At 36.5% G+C, this 19,943-nt stretch overlaps 1 protein-coding gene across 1 annotated transcript in view; it reads right to left on the bottom strand.

The window, feature by feature from the left end:
- lamb1a (laminin, beta 1a) overlaps positions 1–19,943 on the bottom strand; it is a 64,219-nt gene that overhangs the window by 7,808 nt on the left and 36,468 nt on the right. The window contains exons 20-27 of the mRNA XM_056451482.1: positions 18,684–18,847; positions 15,536–15,760; positions 14,294–14,511; positions 14,104–14,200; positions 5,222–5,591; positions 4,934–5,118; positions 4,600–4,841; positions 1,198–1,404 (exon numbers count right to left, since the gene is read on the bottom strand). Coding sequence (XP_056307457.1) covers positions 1,198–1,404; positions 4,600–4,841; positions 4,934–5,118; positions 5,222–5,591; positions 14,104–14,200; positions 14,294–14,511; positions 15,536–15,760; positions 18,684–18,847 — 1,708 coding nt within the window. The remainder of the gene's footprint in view (positions 1–1,197; positions 1,405–4,599; positions 4,842–4,933; positions 5,119–5,221; positions 5,592–14,103; positions 14,201–14,293; positions 14,512–15,535; positions 15,761–18,683; positions 18,848–19,943) is intronic.

The raw sequence follows: 19,943 nt of genomic DNA, 5'->3' as shown, positions 1-19,943 counted from the left end.
TAATAATAATCATAATCATAATAATAATAATAGTAATAATTATTATTATTATTATTATTATTATTATTATTATTATTATTATTATTAATATTATTATTATTATTATTATTATTATCATTATTAATATTAGAGAGGACGCAGCCCTCACTATTCTACCGTCCTAGGTCACCTCTGGATGCGGCAGCCCTGAAAATACGAAATCATTCTCTTTTTTACGAGGCCAATTGAAACCGAACTTGTAATTCAGTAATAAATATTTGACCTTTAAAATGTAAAACTCCAAACGATTGCCTAAACAAGATTACTACACTATAGGCTAGACTACGTTACAATGAAACGACCAATTTCAGTTAATGCTGAAAACAAGTTAAACCAGTGTATATATTATTAAAATATATTATAATATATTATTATTATTATAATACTCATTTGTCGTTTTATTACTTATGTCCTTGACCAGCAAATCAGAATAGTCTGCTGGCCAGCACTTTTGGATTGGCTTTCAGAGCTGCTGTGAACTCCAGTAATAAACAGCGCTCATCAGTGCAACGTGCGGGTTTGGACAGTTCCATTTTTGTGCGGAGGGGGACTTGAAATTTCATTGACAAATTTACAATAGCTAAATTGTTGTGTTAATCATCAACAATAAATTACATTGATTTTATGCCTTACACCCATTACATGTTTTCAATGCATTTTTTTTCTTTGCTGCTATCTCCGTGGTCTCTGGCCAGGGGGAGGCTAAGCCTTCCCAGCCTTACACACGCTCCGCCTATGAGCAATGCACAGATTTCATGCTCAAGAATTTTGTCTTAAGTTTATTAATCAACCTGTTGTGACTAGTGTGACAACCTGTTGTAGATGACGTTTAGCATGCAGTTTGCTTGAATTTATCAAATGTGGACAGAATCATTTATAAAAAAAAGAGCCTACATAGCAGAAACAAGCATGTCTAATAATAGATGATAATTAAAATGTTACTTAAATGAAAATGTTTATAGAAAAATGACATTATGAATTTTTTAAGACCCTGTCGAAACCCTGTTGCAAATTCAACAATAATACCAGTTCTTCAACCTATTTAAAGAAGCATTCTGAAGAAAAAAAACAATTAGAATAGAGGCATATCTCTAGTAATGCATTGCACAATCTTTTATCCTATCAAAAGCAGACAGAGTATCTACTGAGAAACCACACCATTTTGGAGAGCTTGTCCACTTCCTCCATGGCGCTGATAATCTCCAGGTCAAAGTCTTTGGCTTTCTGCCAGGCATTGTGGGCCAGTGTGGTGAGGCCATCACATCCCTCTCCTCCACACTTCCTGTTTCCCTGCGTGTCCACACAGCTCAGGCCTCCGCAGGGGGAGTCGGCACAGTTCTCTGAGCCAGCTGGACTACCACATGTCTGCATTAGGAAAGAGATCAGATTTTAATGTAAAGTTGACATGATGCTACAGTGTTATGTGTGACTGCTATGCAGTTGCTAGGGTGTTCTGAGTGTTTACAGGGACATTACAATGCGCTTGTTAGGGTTCATTCACAATAAACGTGTATTTGCTTCTAAAATGGAAGATTCACAACATTAAGGACTGGATTTTTTTTTTAAAGTACAGCGTAATTATAATCTTGGATGATTGTTCTCTTACAAAGTAAAAAAAATCTAGGGTTTTGAGTAAGAATGGTGGCTTGGTGCACTGCTCGCATTAACCTGATGCAATTTAAATATTTCATAGAATCCATTTCTCAAAAACCAGGCTATCTGAAAATTTTCCCAATATTGATGATAGATGTGACAGATGTCATGCACCAAGGTGTAATTTAGGTCATATGTTCTTTATGTGTCCTCTGTTACAGAATTATTGGATTCATTATTTTACAATTAAGTCCAAGGTGTTGCAGGTAAATATAAAGCCATCCCCTGATGTTGCCATTTTTGGGGTTCGAAAGATTTGGTCCCAGTTCAATTCTTAACAACTTGATATTTTGGCCTTTACCTCACTATTAGCCAGGCGTCATATTCTACTTCACTGGAAATCAAATAAGCCTCCAACTACATCCCAATGGCTTGTGGATACCATGCATTTTCTAAAGTTGGAAAAGATTAGATGCTCTGGAAAAACAAATTTCATTTTAAAAGTGGCAATGTTTTATAACTTACTTTAACTCTCTTAAGGTCTTGCCTTCCATTTAATAGATGCACTCTCCATCCTTTTTAATTTATTTATTTCGTAGTAATTAAATTTGTGTCTGTTTTTAACGATTACTATTTCATTCATTCATTCATTTTCTTTTGGCTTAGTCCCTTTATTAATCTGGGGTCGCCACAGCGGAATGAACCGCCAACTCATCCAGCATTTGTTTTATGCAGCAGATGCCCTTCCTGCTGCAACCCATCACTGGGAAACACATACACACACATTCACTACAGACAATCTAGCCTACCCAATTCACCTGTACTGCATGTCTTTGGACTGTGGGGGAAAACGGAGCAGCGACCTTCTTGCTGTGAGGCGACAGCACTACCTACTGCGCCAATGCGTTGCCCGATTATTATTTTATACTGCTTAATTGTAAATATTTACTTTCAACATTGACAATCTATCTGAACATTTGATTGTGGTAATTGGTTGTAATTTTCTGTACACTTATTACTCTTGCTTCCATTTTCTTTTCCATTTTTATTCTTACTATCATTATTTTTTTAGGTGTTTTTTTAATTGTTTTTTTTTTTCTCTTTTGAAAAAAAAAAGATGTAACTATTTGTAGTGTGATGTAGTGTTTGTTATTTCACAATAAAAAATTTGAACATAAAAGTACAGCGTAAAGCACAAGGATATTCGGACTCAGCCACTTAGTTTCTGTAAACAGAGACTTGCAAAGGTTGCCCAGCCTATGAGCTCTTCGGATTTGGTCTTTGGTTTTGGACCTGACAGTGATGAGCAGGGCTGCGTTTAAAAGTTATTCTAACTTGAATGGCGTCTAAAAAACACAGCGCTCATGTGTGTGGAGCTTTAAAAGATGCAAGACGTGAGTGTAACAGACACACACGTATGTCAAGCACATGTTTACATTGAAAAACGATAAAAAAATAAAGTGCATTGGAAAGGAAAGATGCATTTGTGTGAACGGCCCCTCAGGGTGTTATGGGTGTTTACTGAGGCCTTACAGTAGCTGTCTCATTTCAGAAGCTGCATCCTCCGAAGGATGCATTTGAAGTGCGCTGCGTCATCGTGGCGTAACCAAGGCTGTCATTTAAAAAAAAAATTTGAGCACAACAAAAGGGTACCAAAAGGCAGAGCTAGACGCGCTGAAGGCTATTGGTTTACAGAGATATGGTACTCGTGCATACAAAAGCAGGAGAATGAAAACAAAGGAAGCGGCATTTTTAAAAACACAGCCAAGACATTACATTGTAATACTATATACATATAATAACGAGCCATGGTCGACCCGAGCTCAAACAAACCTTATCGTCATCTTGATGAAAAGCCACAAAGCCAAGAAGAACAAAATCTGCTGTGCCCTGTTTTTGTTTTACGAGCCCGTCTAAAAGTGTAAGCCTTTTTTTTTACTTTCTCCAGAGAGCTCGCTGCACGTCTATATTTGAAATAACAAACTTCTTGAGCTCATATTAATAACGTGCATGAGATTATTGAAGTGCTTCTGACATCCGATCCCTTCAGTAACGGACAAACGCAAGAGTGAAGCGCAAAAAAACAAAGGAGAAGCTGGAAAAAACAAAGGAGCAAATGATTCTTTCAGCAACCTAAAACATGAACAAACTGCCATGTTCAACTATTATAATCACCTTTTGGACTATTATGAACTCTATTGTGATCTTCGAGAGATTTGCACTGACTGTGAACTATATGTTGTGTGTTGTTTTTAAACCCAAATAAGGACTAAATCTATGCTGTGTGTAGTTTTTCTGTAATTGGTAACATATCGAAGACTGTAAGGGGCAGTATGTGTTCATGTATGTTGCATTTATTTATTTATTTATTTATTTTATTACAGTACAGTAGTTACAGTAGGCTATTTCGCATCATTGATCTGCAGCTATAATCAAATCATGTTCATAGAAAGGTTAGTAATGAACATTTATACACAAGTATTTATGTGTATAAAGCATCTGTTTTGTAAGAAGTGCTTCTCATATGATATGTGAACGACTCGTATAGCTTTACTTTAAGCGAGATTTCCTCGAGCGAGAATGACGTCGACTGAAACTTTGTTGTACACCATGCCCACCAAAAGAGTACCATTGGTACCCTTTTGGCAGTGGAAACGCAATCCTGATAAAGGTGACCCGTACTGAACCATACCGTACTGTACCACTCAGGGGAAACGAGCCATTAGAAATCACCCCATAATATGAAGTTTAAAGTTGTGTCAATGAACAAGCCAGATGATCTTATATTATTTATCTGTTTTATACAAACACAAATTTAAAGTCACACCAACGTGTTTTTTTATGATTTAATTTGCATTTGACTTGCTTTTGAAAACTAAACTTTAATTTATTAAAACTTCAGTGCTATCGAGTTACTAGATAAGCTCTTTTCATACCCCATTATCATAAATCTGTTGACTGCTTTACCTTCTCGCTAAGCTCAGACAAGTCCAGTGTCTCTAGTTGTCCAGCCAGGTTGTCCAGTTTCTTCGAAAACTCATCCTGTCTTTGACTGAACTCTTCTTTGGTCTGGTTCATCAACTCTTCAGTTTCTGTCCGCAGGGTGGCAGACTGATTGACTAAGTTGTATGGGTCAGTGGTGGAGGCATTCGCACGGATCTCTGCATCCTGGGACTGCTCGTAGTATCGAGTAACACTGGCTCTGGCCCCTGTAGTTTGAAAAAATGGTGGATCGATTTTATTTGCTTAGATTTATTCCCTGACACAAATGGGCTTACAACACTTGAATGATAATACTCACCTCGAATGTCTGAATTCTTCACAAACTCCACCTGTTCGCGGAGGTCTTTCACGGTCTGTTCTAGTTTCTTAGCTTCTTCTTTGAGAGACTTCAGTTTGGTGTCTGTGCTGTTGTTGTCAGATGAGATCTCGGTCAAGGTCTCCTCCGTCAGGTTAAGGTTGCTGTTCATTTCAGCCATCAAGGCACTTTAGAAAGAAAATAGATTCAAGGTTATTCTCATGAGAACAGTTATAAAAAAATCTAATTCAACTAATGGTCAACCACATCTGGAGCAAGAACAAAACTTACGTAGCTTGCTCTAGAAGTCCCTGGATCTCTGTTAGAGGCTGAGTAGCTGGATTTTGAGCCAGGATGTTGCGGATTGAGTTGGCACTGTTTTCAACATTATTAATGGTAGCTTGATAAGGTCCTGTAATGCCAGTGGCTTTGATGGTATTGACTTTCTGGACCAGTCTGTGGGTCTGGTTGGTAAGGTCGCCCACTATTATATCCCATTCGGCAAAGCACTGGTGGCAGCGCTCACACTGTGGAAATTCGCCAGTGTAACCTCGAGCACACATGTCACATCGGGGTCCAGAAACGCCCTCCACACAAACACAGTGACCAGTGACCTTGTTGCACTGTTGTTCTGCAATGCCTCTTGGGTCGCAGTCGCATGCTGGAAAACAAGGACTAATGTATAAGTACAGCAAAGCACATTTTAAAGAGGTTTGCATCATCATGAAAACCAAACGTATTAAAAGCTTAACTGTAAATAAAATCTGAAATAGTATTTAAATTGGACATTTAATATTAGATTTAAAACATAGCCGGTTTTAATGTACTAAAATGAATAACTTTAAATAAATAAATTGAAAAACAAACAACAGAAGAAAACATGAATTGAAAAAAATAAAAATAAAAAAGAGCGACACGGTGGCTCGGTGGTTAGCACTGTCGCCTCACAGCAAGAAGGTCACTGGTTCGAGCCCCAGCTGAGTCAGTTGGCATTTTTGTGTTGAGTTTGCATGTTCTCCCCATGTTTGTATGGGTTTCCTCCGGGTGCTCCTGTTTCTCCCACAATCCAAAAACATGCGGTGTAGGTGAATTGAATAAACTAAATTGGCCGTAGCTTATGTGTGTGAATGGGTGTGCATGAATGTTTCCCAGTAATGAGTTGCAGTTGGAAGGGCATCCGCTGTGTAAAACATACGCTGGATAAGTTGCCGGTTAAATCCACTGTGGCGAATAAAGGCACTTGATGATTGAATGAATGAAATGACAAAAGAACCAGGGGGCTTTCAGTTGCGTACACATGTAACCACTACATACAGAAGTTGATTTGCAATGTTTAGTTTTATTTTTTATTTTCATTTGACTAAACTGATTAATTCTTCAAGATCAATATTTCACTCTATGAAGCTATGTTTTACTACATTATTAAAGCGTTGGTTATACAAATGGCAATCAATATGCCAAAAATTTTATAACACATAATGTAAGCACAAAAAAACCTAAACTATTAGAAAAATAGTCATTTTTACTTGTAAGAATTAATAATAGATACAATTTTAGTAATGTATAATAAATCTGCAGTTAGATTTTGGATCGCCTTGGTATTTATGTGACAGTACACATCTAGGTTGTTAACCTCATGTAGGATTGAAATAGTACTAAATGCTTGTTTAAAATTAAATATCTTTCTGGTTTTTCAGTTAGTAAAAAAGGGACTTGATGAAGGTTAACAGGGTCGTTAAACTCCTAGAATTTTCTGCAGATGAGTATGTTTGTTTAAGGGCCTCAAAGCGGGTCATTGCTAAGGTGGTGTTTGCTAAGTGTCTCGTCTGTCATTGTGGGACAGACCAAACACTCTAAGATGACACTAGCATTGGAGCAATAAAATGGGCAAACAATCTTTTCCTTCATCCTTCTTCTTGCACCACCTTCCACTGACTCAATCACTCACTCTTTCAGTTCCAACCTAATAAGGTCATAGTCACTCTGTCTGCAGCCGCTAACAGAAAATGCCACAATGAGTTGTGTTAAACAGTCCCTTTTTTTTCTTCTAATATCAGTTACATTCAGTTTGATCAGTTAACAAAAATGTTGGCATGTAGTTTACCCAACTAAAAGCGAACTTTTTCCCAGAAGCAGTTCTGTGCAACCTTTAAGGACCCTTCACTTTGAGCTTGACACAATAAAGAAGCGAATCGCTGACGAATAGTGCTTTGACACGGAATACAAAACAACTATGAGTGCATTTTGCTCCCAATTACATAATATATAATATGAACAATAACTATAATATGAATTTAGCTAAATACTTAAAATAAAGCAAAATAAATGTGCCACATGAAGAATTTCAAAACTACAAGAATGTTTATTTACTATCACCCTACCATATAACTACAGTATAACTGTACATTTACAGTTGTGAAAATAGGGGAATCAACATTGTTTGGTGAATTTATCTTATGATTAAAGTGCTAGTTCACCCAAAACTGAAAACTACCTCAGCATTTACTCTTCTATACGTGGCTTTTTAAACCTTTATGAGTTTTTTACTTCTGTTGAGCATAAAAAAAAAGATATTTTGAAAAATGCAGATTGGTGGTACCCATTGAGTTCCATCATATGAAAAAAAATATGATAATAAATGGATGCAGGCAACCAGCATTCTTCAACACTTCTTAACTCAAATCGGTTTAACTATCCTATGTCATAGCATACAAGTTTGCATTCACTATATTTGTTTACAAAACCTTTCATAAGGCCATTGTTTCACTGAACAAAGTTAAATAAATGCAGGTTTGTTTTACTTTATGATTTCTACGTCATTTTGTCTAGCTCTACCAGTATCTTTTTATCAATCTTGAAGAGAAATTAAGGACAATACATGAATGGGGACTCAGTCTAGGGCACTTCATTTACTTAAAACACATTCCAGCCAGAAGAGATTACAGACACATTCCATGGGAAAAGACTCCTTTACCTAAGGGCCCTAAGGTACTACAGATAGGGAATTATCTCAGAGGTTAATCCCTGCTATTATCCAGGGGGCCTCGGGGGTGTTTTGTTGGGACAATGCTGTGAATGTAACCCCTGAAGACGGAAACAAGCATAAGAGCTTTTGTGTCCACGATGGGAGGTATTTAGCAGCTCTAACAAACACAAAAGCTCTGGAATAGGCTTTTACTGCCCAAGGAACACATCTGCATTTTATTGTTTAAAGGCTCGCCTGAGAAAAAGAAACCTTTGCAAAGTAAGCCTGGGATAAACACGCTTCTTGAAGATTGAATGCAATGCTGTGCATTTGTGTATTCGTTTACATAGACTTATATGGTAAAAGCATGAGGATGTAAATCTTTAACATCACACACACACACCAGTTGAGAAGGGGAACTATGGTCTTCCACAGCCTAAATCACTCAAGAGGAACTTCTGGAGTAGCAAAGTCCACCGCTGTTAAACATTCATTATGGTGTTAACAAGCTCTTTGAAATTATGCCCTTAAAAAAGTACCAACTACTAGGGTAGTGAAGTGTTTGGCAGATTTGTGTAAACAGTAACCAGCCATTGAGGGAAGCTACACGACCAACATGAAATTTCTGCCAATAAACTCAATCTCAAAGCCAACTAAAGACCTGCAATTAGCCCTAATATACAGTACTGTAACTGTCAGTAGGTCGTCAATCCCAAATACGTTTAACCCCTGTACATCATTACGCACATGGTTGTTTAGTTTTGTGATCATTTTGGAAAAAAATAAAGTATACTAATAATGAATCAATTTAATGTAATTTTTGATCGACTAATTCTAGACTAAAATAATCTGCTTAGCTTTTAGTATATGGAAACTACATTGGTAATTAAATAAATTGTAATACAAAGGGTTAACATTTTTTAAATGAATGAAGTGTTGTTGTTTTTTTTTGTTTGTTTTTTATCAGGACTGATGCAGGTACAGAAATCTACATAAGTGAAAGTGTATATGTTTAGGATTTTTCTATATATATACAGATATGTTTCTCTTCTATGATGCACACAAGGGTTAAATAGCTGCAGCAATGTATGAATTCGTTCCATCTGTTTTTCATCACCATGCAGATAAGGATATTGTAAAAGTGCATGGGAGGAAACGTCACTTAAAAATGTGTTGAAACACAACTATGTCTGACTATTGCTTTCAAGAACTATTCGTTTTTGCCTTTTACTGTTCGTCTAGAATATTTAGCAGTATCTTGAAGAGCTAATCAGATATAATGCGCAAATATATGAGTCAAACTATCAGATGTGGTCAGAACAAATGTAAACTTAGGTTTTCACAAGATTATCAACCAGTATTTAACAGGAAGCCACATAAAGCAGAGCTCTAACAAACAGTACGTTGAGGAGGGTTATAAAGGTAACTGGATCTGAGAGGAATACAGGGGTCTTCCTTCCCCATCAGGCCTCTCCAAACAAATGGAGGGGTGTGGGGCTGAAGCAGATTTCTGTTAACACACTGCTGTTTCAGCTTAAAGAGAGTCCAAATCTTGACCTGCTTAAGACATATTTACCATAGTTGGTTTATAAATTGAATTGTATAGTTACAAATACTCTTTCACTACCATTGATAGCATTTTCTGATCCATAATTTTATTGATATGTAGAAGAGCATGCAAAAATGCATATCTAGACCTCCAGATCCAGTCATGATGAACTCTGGTCAAACTATTCTCTGTATTCAGTCTATATATTCAATACTTAGATCATAGTTCTAAAAGGTTCTCTAACAGTCACTGGCTTGCAACATCTTTTTTAAAATATACACTTCTGAGGCAAGGGCTAATTCCTTTGTATAATTGTCAAAAAAGGCCAAAAACATAACTTTTTTTGTCGAAATGTTTATCTGTAAAAATCGCTTTCACCAATTTATAGAGCTGGAAATAAAAAATTATCCCTGTTGGATAGAAACAAATCAACGGACATCAATGCTAATTGTCACTCTTCGGGCTCTATTTTAACGATCTAGGTGCAAAGTCTAAAGCACATGGTGCAAAAGCATTAAGGGCGTATCTGAATCCACTTTTGCTAATTTAAGGATGGAAAAATACGCTCTGCGCCCCGGCGCATGGTCTAATAGGGTTTGCTTATTCTCTAAATGGGGTCTGGGTATGTTTTGAGCATAAACCAATCGGAGTCTCATCTCCCATTCCCTTTAAGAGTCAGTTGTGTCATGCCATGGCGCATTTGCTATTTACATGGCGGACATGGAGTGGAAAAACTGAACACTTCACTAGCGAGAAAACAGTTAAACAGACCTTATGCAGCGCAAGGATAAAGAACGAGCCTCCTCCAATTGGCCTTTACTTTCACTTTCTCTTTTTCGTGGAGAAGGAAACCGTGTTGTACACTCCACTGAAGACATCCATTAGCCAACATAATTCATTTAGTTTAAGCGCAAAGATTTGTTTCAAAACTATTTCTAAATTCAGCTCTAATTTCCAGCAAACAAATAAATGAAGAATAATAATGAAGTGTGGTCAGAAAACTGAGATATACAAATACACGTGCTATGCCCCATATAGACACAAAACTGACAGATGGACAGGTCTAAGCTTGATTTTAATAAAACAAATATAAATATGCATATAATAAATATTACAACTAATAATAATAACGTTATACAAAAGCAAGTTGTCATGAATAAACTGAAAAAGCCCCTGAGATGAAGAAGGCATGGAGGCAGTAGTTTTTATATTTATGTAGAAAATAATAATTTTTGTAATATTTTATTCCTTTAATTCTTTTTCATTTGTAAAGATATTTGTGTATTGCTGTACATCATGCAAATTTTAAGCAATGTGTAAGCGAGGCGCATAACTGACACGCTCTGCGCTGGACATTAGACCTGCTTTCAGCTGATCTATTGCACAGTCTATTTTAGTTCCTCAAAATAGCAACACACCAACAATACACCTTAACACACCTCTTTTCTAGACTGAAACACCCATAAGTCCACAAAGTGGCACGAATTGATTTGCTATATAAACAACGTGGCAGAAAACAGCAAAATTATGGTTGTGCTGGTCTGAAAATAGCAATATGTCGGGGCAAACACGTCTTGTGCCGGGTGTATGATAGGGCTCTTTTTGTTTCTTCGTGGGTTTTACAAATTTTAATTTTAACCAATTAAAGGTATCAAAAGGGCGACACGGTGGCGCAGTGGGTAGCGCTGTCGCCTCACAGCAAGAAGGTCGCTGGTTCGAGCTTCGGTTGGGACAGTTGGCATTTCTGTGTGGAGTTTTCACGTTCTCCCCATGTTGGCGTGGGTTTCCTCCTCAAGTCCAAAGACATGTGCAACAGGTGAATTGAATAAACTAAATTGTCCGTAGTGTAAGTATGTGAATGAGAGTGAATTGGTGTTTCCCAGTGATAGGCATCCCCTGTGTAAAACATATGCTGGATAAGTTGGCGGTTTACTCCACTGTGGTGACCCCTGATTAATAAAGGGACCAAGCCGAAAAGAAAATGATTGAATGAAAAGTATAAAAAAAAAAACTTGTGAGTAAACCTTGTGACACTATTAGATTTTAAAAAATCTCATAAGTCCAACTCGTGTCCATTTTGAATGAAGATCTATACAGAGTATGTTCATTTATGTTTCGAAGAGCCTTTGAATAGCAGTTAATAACTTGATATATATACAAAGTTTCCATTTCACAGAGGATGAACTATTAATTGGCAGGGATTGAACTAAATTTCGAATAAGATGTTTCACAACAGCTTTTAAAGACATCAGAAGATAGTCAACGTTCAATCAGAATGAAATTACTCTTCGAGTTCAAATAGATTTGTAAAGATATGGCCTGCATGACCTCAAATACAGTCTGAAAGAGGACAAAGACTGTTCTGTGGAGGGCACTGCGTCAGACATTAACAGCCCCGTAAGGGGAAAGCCCACAAATACAAAGGTGCATTGTGGGAGTAAAGAGAAGATTGTGAGGCTTGGACAGATCCCTTCATGAGCTCGTCATGGTCATGAACATCTGGGGCAAATCAAAGAGTGAGCAGAGCGGAGGGCTTTTCGGTTCTGCTGCACATTCCAAAACACTGGGTTGTCTACAGTTTCAATGGTTTGGGGAATTGGCAGAACTCACACTTGGCTTGTTTGCAATGTCAGCAAAATGTTTAGTTTGGGGATTTGTGCTTACTTAATACTAGCTTTGTTAAGCAAAATGTGTGTTTTATTTCTCTAGTCTTATTTTAAGTCTTTTATCACTCACTTACTTTCATTGGCTTATTCCCTGCTTTATCAGGGGTCACCACAGCAGAATGAACCAAATTTCTAGAGCAATTGTTTTACTTGGACACTGCCCTTCCAGCCACAACCCAGCACTGACCCAGCAGTTTTACAGTCAAGAATACATGGGTTATGGAAAAAATATCTTGTATTTATCTTCTAGATTCATCTTTATTTATTTATTCATTCATTCATTCATTCATTCATTCATTCCATTGCTTCTTTTCGGCTTAGTCCCTTTATTCATCAGGGGTCGCCACAGCAGAATGAACTGCCAACTTACCCAGCATATGTTTTACACTGTGAATGCTGCAACCCAACAATGGAAAACACCCATACACTCTCACATTCACGCACATACACTACGGCCAATTTAGCTTATTCAATTCACCTGTACCGCATGCAAGCAAAGCAAACACGGGGAGAACATGCAAACTCCACACAGAAACGCCAACTGATCCAGCTGAGGCTCAAACCAGTGACCTTCTTGCTGTGAGGCGATCGTGATACCCCCTGCGCCACCGTGATGCCCCACCTTTATTTATTTGAAGTTTATTATAGATTTTTAAATTGAAATAACAGCATTTAATTTAGGTAAACATAAATAATATTAGAACTTTAAGAAAAATGAAATGCTTCCTTGGCAAATAATTTCTTAAAAAATTCATGTTACCTCCAAACTTCTTAGATGGTGTTATAATATAATATAATATAATATAATATAATATAATATAATATAATATAATATAATATAATATAATATAATATAATATAATATAATATAATATAATATAAAAACATCTATAGAAATAATGCTGAAATCAATAACACCATAGCATTATATTGAATGAATACTCGCTGAATAAAAGTATTATCCAAAAATATATATATAAAAATAAAATTCAGATAATATATACACATATTATATGATACATTATTCCTTAGACCAGGGGTTTTCTACTGAGAATTTGAGGCTGCACTCGAGTAAATTATGATGTTGATTTTTATTCGTTCACTAGAGTGAATATGATTAACGTTAGTTCAACAACTAACTATCAGGCACCTGTAGAGTTAATGCGTTAGAATAAAATATACACCAATAAAATTTACAGATGGCTTTTTAAAATTAATGACGGTGAATGAAAGTCAAACCGGTGAGCCATCTAACAAAAAAGCGCCCTTCTGAATCAAATCAAGAGGATGTCCTTCTGGATCTTCCACTTACTTTGAAGACACTACTGATTACGTTTACATGGACATCAGTAATCTAGTTATTTGCCTTAATCTGAATAAGACAACTGTATAATTAAGGTGTTTACATAAAGTGCTTTTTGGATGTTGCGTCACCAGGCTATGCACATTTCTTGCATTTTGGGTGTTTTATATTTAATTTTTCGACTTTAACTGCCGTTTAGCAGTTTCACTTTCATTCAGGAACATTTTATTCATGCCCCCGTGACAAACTCTCAGGGCTCTGCGAACTTGGCTTTGCGAAGCAGCATTTTCTGTATATATGACATCAACACCAAGTAGGCTGTGGCTCACGCTTATTGACAATGGAAGATGATTTACGGTTAGCCGTGTCAGGAATCAAAACACGGATTAGCATGTTGTCCTCACAGAAACAGGCTCAGCCATCACACTAAATCAGGTCAGCTATATATTTATGTTTTAATGTAATTAATGCTACACACTGTAAGCATAGCAATCAATATGTGAATGATGTTTGCACATGCATTATAATTTTGCCTCTGAGGGAGTGGGGGGACTGGGGGACGGGCGTGTCCTAAAAGGTTGAAAATGCCTGGTAATTTTCAGTTTCTCTTATAAATATACATTTATTATTCATTTAAATGCATTCCAAAGGGTAAAGTATAATGTATGGAATCATTTATTCTGAACTCACCATGGCATTTGACTTCAGGATTCCCCCAGAAGAGTTCTCTACATTCTCTGCAGGTTCTGCCACCAAATCCAGGTTTACAAGAGCACTGGCCCACAATCTACAGCACAGAGAAAAACACACACATTAATCTCTATGGAAATGTACTTTATTACTCCCCCCAAATATGATTTGTGCCTGAATGAGGCCTAACCTCATTGCAGGAAGAGCCAAAGGAATGGTTGGGGTCGCAATCACAATCCTCGCAGCCTTTCCCGCTGGCCATATTCCACGTGTCGGGAGCGCATTGATCGCAGTGCTGGCCCACAACATTAGCAAGACACAGGCATTGTCCACTGGTTAAATCACAGTTGCAGTTACCTGGAGAGGGGCACATCTCCTCCGCAGTGCCCATTTGATTACAAACACACTCTGGAAAAGAGACAGACCATATTGCAGAAATGTATGAGTAAAAATATTTAATTTAAGTTGACAGGTATTTTACATGCAATTAGCAAACAATGGCATTAAGATCGGCTGATTCTAAAGCCAAGTTCTTCTGAATCCCTCCACCACCCCAGCACCACCTGTCTAGGTCTGCTACAGGATTGATGTAGTCCTATTCATGCCATGGCATCAAATTGTATATGCTTACATATGTGTTTTTCTGTCTACAGGCAGATTGGCTACAAAATACGTCAGTATTCCCTACAGTTTCAGTAGTTGGGTGTATTAGAAGAACTCACAATTACCTTGTTTGTAATGTCAGCAAAATGTTGCATTGATTAAATACATGTATAATCTACATCTGAGATAAAATAATAATAAAAAATTCCTAGTGAGATTGAGAAAAATTTACTGTCTATTATTTTAAGAAACATTAACTGATTTACTGGTAAGAGCAGTATTTTCTCCTCACCAAAATTGCATTTATGTTATCAAAGTCCACTAGACAGCAATACTGAAAACCTTATCATAATTTAAGAACATTTTCTTGATAATAAAATATTATTATCATTACTATCAGGCATTGGATTGGAAGTAATATTCTAAGATATATATTTGTGCGTCAGTGCATAACTAGTTAAATGAATAGTTCACCTAAAACTGAAATTTGTTTAATCATTCTTCACTGGTTCCAACCTTGATTACACACAAAGGAAGATATTTTAAAATAAGCTGGAAACCTGTAACCATAGACTTTCATAGTATTTCTTTTTTCAACTATGCAAGTCAATTGTAGCAGGTTTTCAGCTTTCTTCAAAATATCTTCATCTGCTTTCAACAGAATAGAGAAACTCATAAAGATTTGGAACCAAGTGAGGGAGAGTAAATATTGAGTACGTTTTCATTTTTGACTGAACTATCACATTTATACTACAATTTTATAATCAATAAAGTAAAATTGTGATTTTGGAAAGGCACTATTAAAACATAGATTTATTCAAAAACCTACTTCTGCAACTCTGAGTCAGTGCATTGCCGTAATAGCCAAGTTTGCAGCGGTTGCAGCCTTCGCCCTCAGTGTGGTACAGGCATTTGACACAAGCACCAGTGCGGGCATCACAAGACTCCGGGTCCATCATGTCTATGTTGCTATTGCACTGACAGGGCCGACATTCTCCGCCAACCTCGTGTGGGTTTCCGTAATAACCAGGGGCGCACTCCTCACACCTGGCACCTATAGGTGATAATAGAGAAGGTGTGCTGAATTATAGCATGCTAAATTACATATTGCAAGATACAAAAAACATTACATTCAAGACCAAAAGATCAGCACATTTTTACTGTTTTAAGATGCTCAACAAGTCTATATTCATACAGCAGTGAAAAACATTAAACTTCCTGTCGTGTTCGGGTCAAATCTGACCGATTTACAACTAAAAACACTCATAAATATTGTGTTTTACATCTGATTGTCTCAAGGCCTTATGATATCCTCCACACTGTGCACTTGAACATAAAAAAGTGATGATCACCTCTTTCATTGAATTATGACTGTTTTAATCAACCTTGTTACACCTGTGGTGTTCCCGCTCAAAAGTGACCGCCATAGGAAATGAATAGGTAAACAGACTATATTCATCCATCAGACAGAAAACATCCCCATACACACCACCCCAACTCACTCACTCACTCACTTACTCACACATTTCAGACTGAACAGTGTCTTTTGCAGGTACACATCCCTTTTACAAGCTTATGTGCCAATCCTCCAGACTGATCTCACAAGGAAACTATTTAACGTTTTGTCAGTTTAGTGGCTAATTCATACAAGTTCAGTCGTACTAAAATGTATGATTTTTAAAAGAAGTCGTGGCCCCAAACCTCACCCCTAAACCCAATCGTCTTTGGGGATAAGCAAATCATACTAAATTGAATGAATGAGGTCATACAAATTCATACAGATTAGCCACTAAATCAATAAGTTATGAATTGCCATAAGATAGCGTTGGATCCACCAACGTGAATCAACTTCCTGACAAAACAATGTATCATATCTTCACACAGACTAGACAGGCGTCTGTTATGTGAACCCATCTGTGTATGTTCCTTTCTTTCTTTCTTTCTTTCTTTCTTTCTTTCTTTCTTTCTTTCTTTCTTTATGCTAATCTTCATGCAGCTTATCTCTGGGTCTAGCGGGAGCACTTTTAGCTTAGCTTAGCGTCAATTATTTTATTGGATTAGACCGTTATCATCTTGCTCAAAAATGACCAAACTATTTAGTGCTAGTTCTGTGTCCATGCTCACGTCTATACCCTCAGTCACTATTCCCTACATTAGTACACTAATAGTCCAATTGAAGGACTGAATGAAAATTCAAGCACTCATTAAACAGGAAAAGATACCGTTTTCTTTGTGCTTTGCTGGTTGATTAATCATTCAGATGGCTTAAAATTTCAATTTCTTTGGTCAGACCCTGTGATAGTTATTTTCCTGAGCTGTATATTGGTAACCAAACAAAGTATTTTGATTTCTTTCATCTATTGTTCATTTTGTAATAAATTTTCAGTGCCTATTTGTATTTTCACTGCAGTTATTTTATGTCTAATTTTATACATTCATGTTAAATACAGCTTTGAGACATTGTTCACAGCTAAAGAATGTTGAATAAAGATTTGGTGATGAAAAAAGTTGTTTTGTGCTAATATAAAAACAGTTAAAACAGACCGGTCAATTTTGAGCGGGAACACTTGAGGGGGAACAGGAGGGTTAAGAGACCAATTCTCTAGAATGAAAATTTGATATTTGTTCTATTTAATAGGTAAGGTACGCTGTTTTAACCTTGCAAACTAATGCCCGACAGGCTTATTAGCAGTGGTTGTAAAGACTGATAGGGTTTATTCTGCAAAATCAACCATCTAGATTTACATTATCCCAATTATTGCATGGCAACTTACCAAAAACGAATCAATTAGACAAAATATGCTGTAATAATTTATAATTTATGTAAATATTTATAAATAACAGTGGCTCAGTGGTTAGCACTGTCGTTTCACAACAAGAAAGTCGCTGGTTTGAGTCCCGGCTGGGTCAGTTGGCATTTCTGTGTGGAGTATGCATGTTCTCCCTGTGTTGGTGTGGGTTTCCTTCGAGTGCTCCGGTTTCCCCCACAGTCCAAACACATGTACTATAGGTGAATTGAATAAACTAAAATTGGCCGTATGTGTGTGTGAATGAGTGTGTATGGATGTTTCAGCTGGAAGGTCATCTGCTGCATAAAACACATGCTGAATAAGTTGGCGGTTCATTCCGCTATGGTGACCCCTGATGAATAAAGGGACTAAGCTGAAGGAAAATGAATGAATGAATGAACTATTCAGATAGTGCCAAACAGTCGAAAACAGTGGTGTGAAAGAAAAGAATATAAATATGGATATGAATGTATTGACCAACTGCCAGGATGATGTACCTGCTCATCTGATAATAACATTGCATTGTCATGATTGGCCAATCAGAATCAAATATTCCAGAGAGCTGTGTAATGAAAGAAGTACTTTGCAGAAAAACTTTTAAGTATTTTATTTAAAAAACATAACTACAAATATATTGTCATCGTTATTCCAGTCTTCAGTGTCACACATGATCCTGAATTACTGCACAAGAAACACTTACTATTATCATTGTTGGAAACAGTTGTGCTTCCTACTTTTTACAAAGATCTGTTATAGAGCACTGTTCAAATGTTAGGTTTGAGAAAGATCTTTAGTAAGACATTCCTACTTTTACTTAGAAAGCATGCGTTAAACTGGTCAAAAGTGACTTATATATTTATTTTTGTCAAATTAATGAACTTTAAATTTATCAAATATCATAAAAAAATGTATCATATGGCTTTTAATTCACTAAGTCAGTGTATTATCATGATTTTTAAAGGATCTTAGTAATGATGCTGAACATTAAACTTTGCGATCACAACAATACATTACATTTCACAATTTTTTTACAACTTAAAATAATTTTATCAAATAAATACACTGTTATTGAGCCTAAAACATGTCATTCAAAGATTCTTTTGAACCTTAGTGTGAACTACATGACAAGTTCTAACCCGTTCTGTCATGATAAAGGAAATTTATGGTGGTTTTGACTTGTGCGCTTACCTTTATATCCCTGGTTGCAGACACAAAACACCTGGCTGGAGTCAGGACTCTTATAGCACGCGCCAGAGAATTGCCGACCACTGCCGGGACCGTCAGGACACATGCAGGGGCGACAGTGATCTCCAGATCCTAGGACTGGGTCACCATAGTAACCACCCAAACACCTGCAAAAGGCATTTCATGATTGAAAAATAATACTTTCATCTGGGGTGTCATTCCTGTATCTCTCTACCTCTGTGGGATGAACTGTGTAATTTCTGTTTAATATCTGAAATTTATTTTTGAGGATATATACTATTATGGTATTGTCTAGTTTTATAATGCAGGGATTTGATATGCAAAGGAAATGAAATTGCCTTTAGATACGTGCTCGCATTTGACCTTCGCTTTTGAGTTCACACACGCTCTGTTTATATAAATAGAGCTGTGCTACTGACAGCGCATTATAACAGATTATCCTTTACCAGTCATCTCTACAGCAGCACAGCTAAAACTGAATTCATGAAATGGCCACAAACACTATTATTCAGCATTTAATAACTTGAAACAGTTCAAATCTGACTCCTCATTTATAAATCAAATTTGAATAAATGGTTTTTGAAATAAGGATTTCTAATACTATTCTTGCATGTGAATTAATGCTACATCTAGCAGCAGTGTGCGAAACCACAATATGTTCCTTTTATTTACGTGAATATTAAACCAATAAAACAGATAAAACTAAACCCGAAACTTGATTAATATTAATAGTTTCTATCTGTGGTCAAGTTAAATATCTACAGTATGTAAGGAAGACAGTTCTAATTATATGGTTTAATTATTATTTTTTTGTTAGTTTCTTTTTACAAGACACTAATATTCAGCTTAAAGTACAATTTATCTTGGCTAATCAGGTTAACTAGGCTAATTAAGCAGGTCATTGGGCATTTTTTATTGTTCTTTAGTCAATTGAGAAAAAAAAATTAAGCGGCTAATAATATTAATATAAAACGTAAAATATTCTTTAATTTCAGGCAAACTAAAAGAAATAGGATTTTCTCCAAAAGAAAAAAAATAGGTAACACTTTATTTTGATGGTCCATTTGAGTATTAGTAGACTGTCTGCTTAATATCTGTTGAAACTGCTCCTTCAACAGCATTTAACAGACTATACGAAACTTTGTAAGGACATGTAAACTTAAACCAACCCTAACCCCAACCTAACAGTCTACTTATAATCTAATGAGAATTAGTTGGCATGTAGATGCAATGTAGCTTAAA

Source organism: Danio aesculapii, chromosome 25 (genome assembly GCF_903798145.1).
Source record: "Danio aesculapii chromosome 25, fDanAes4.1, whole genome shotgun sequence".
NCBI classification, from domain to species: domain Eukaryota; kingdom Metazoa; phylum Chordata; class Actinopteri; order Cypriniformes; family Danionidae; genus Danio; species Danio aesculapii.
This window is presented reverse-complemented; position numbering and strand designations above follow the sequence as displayed.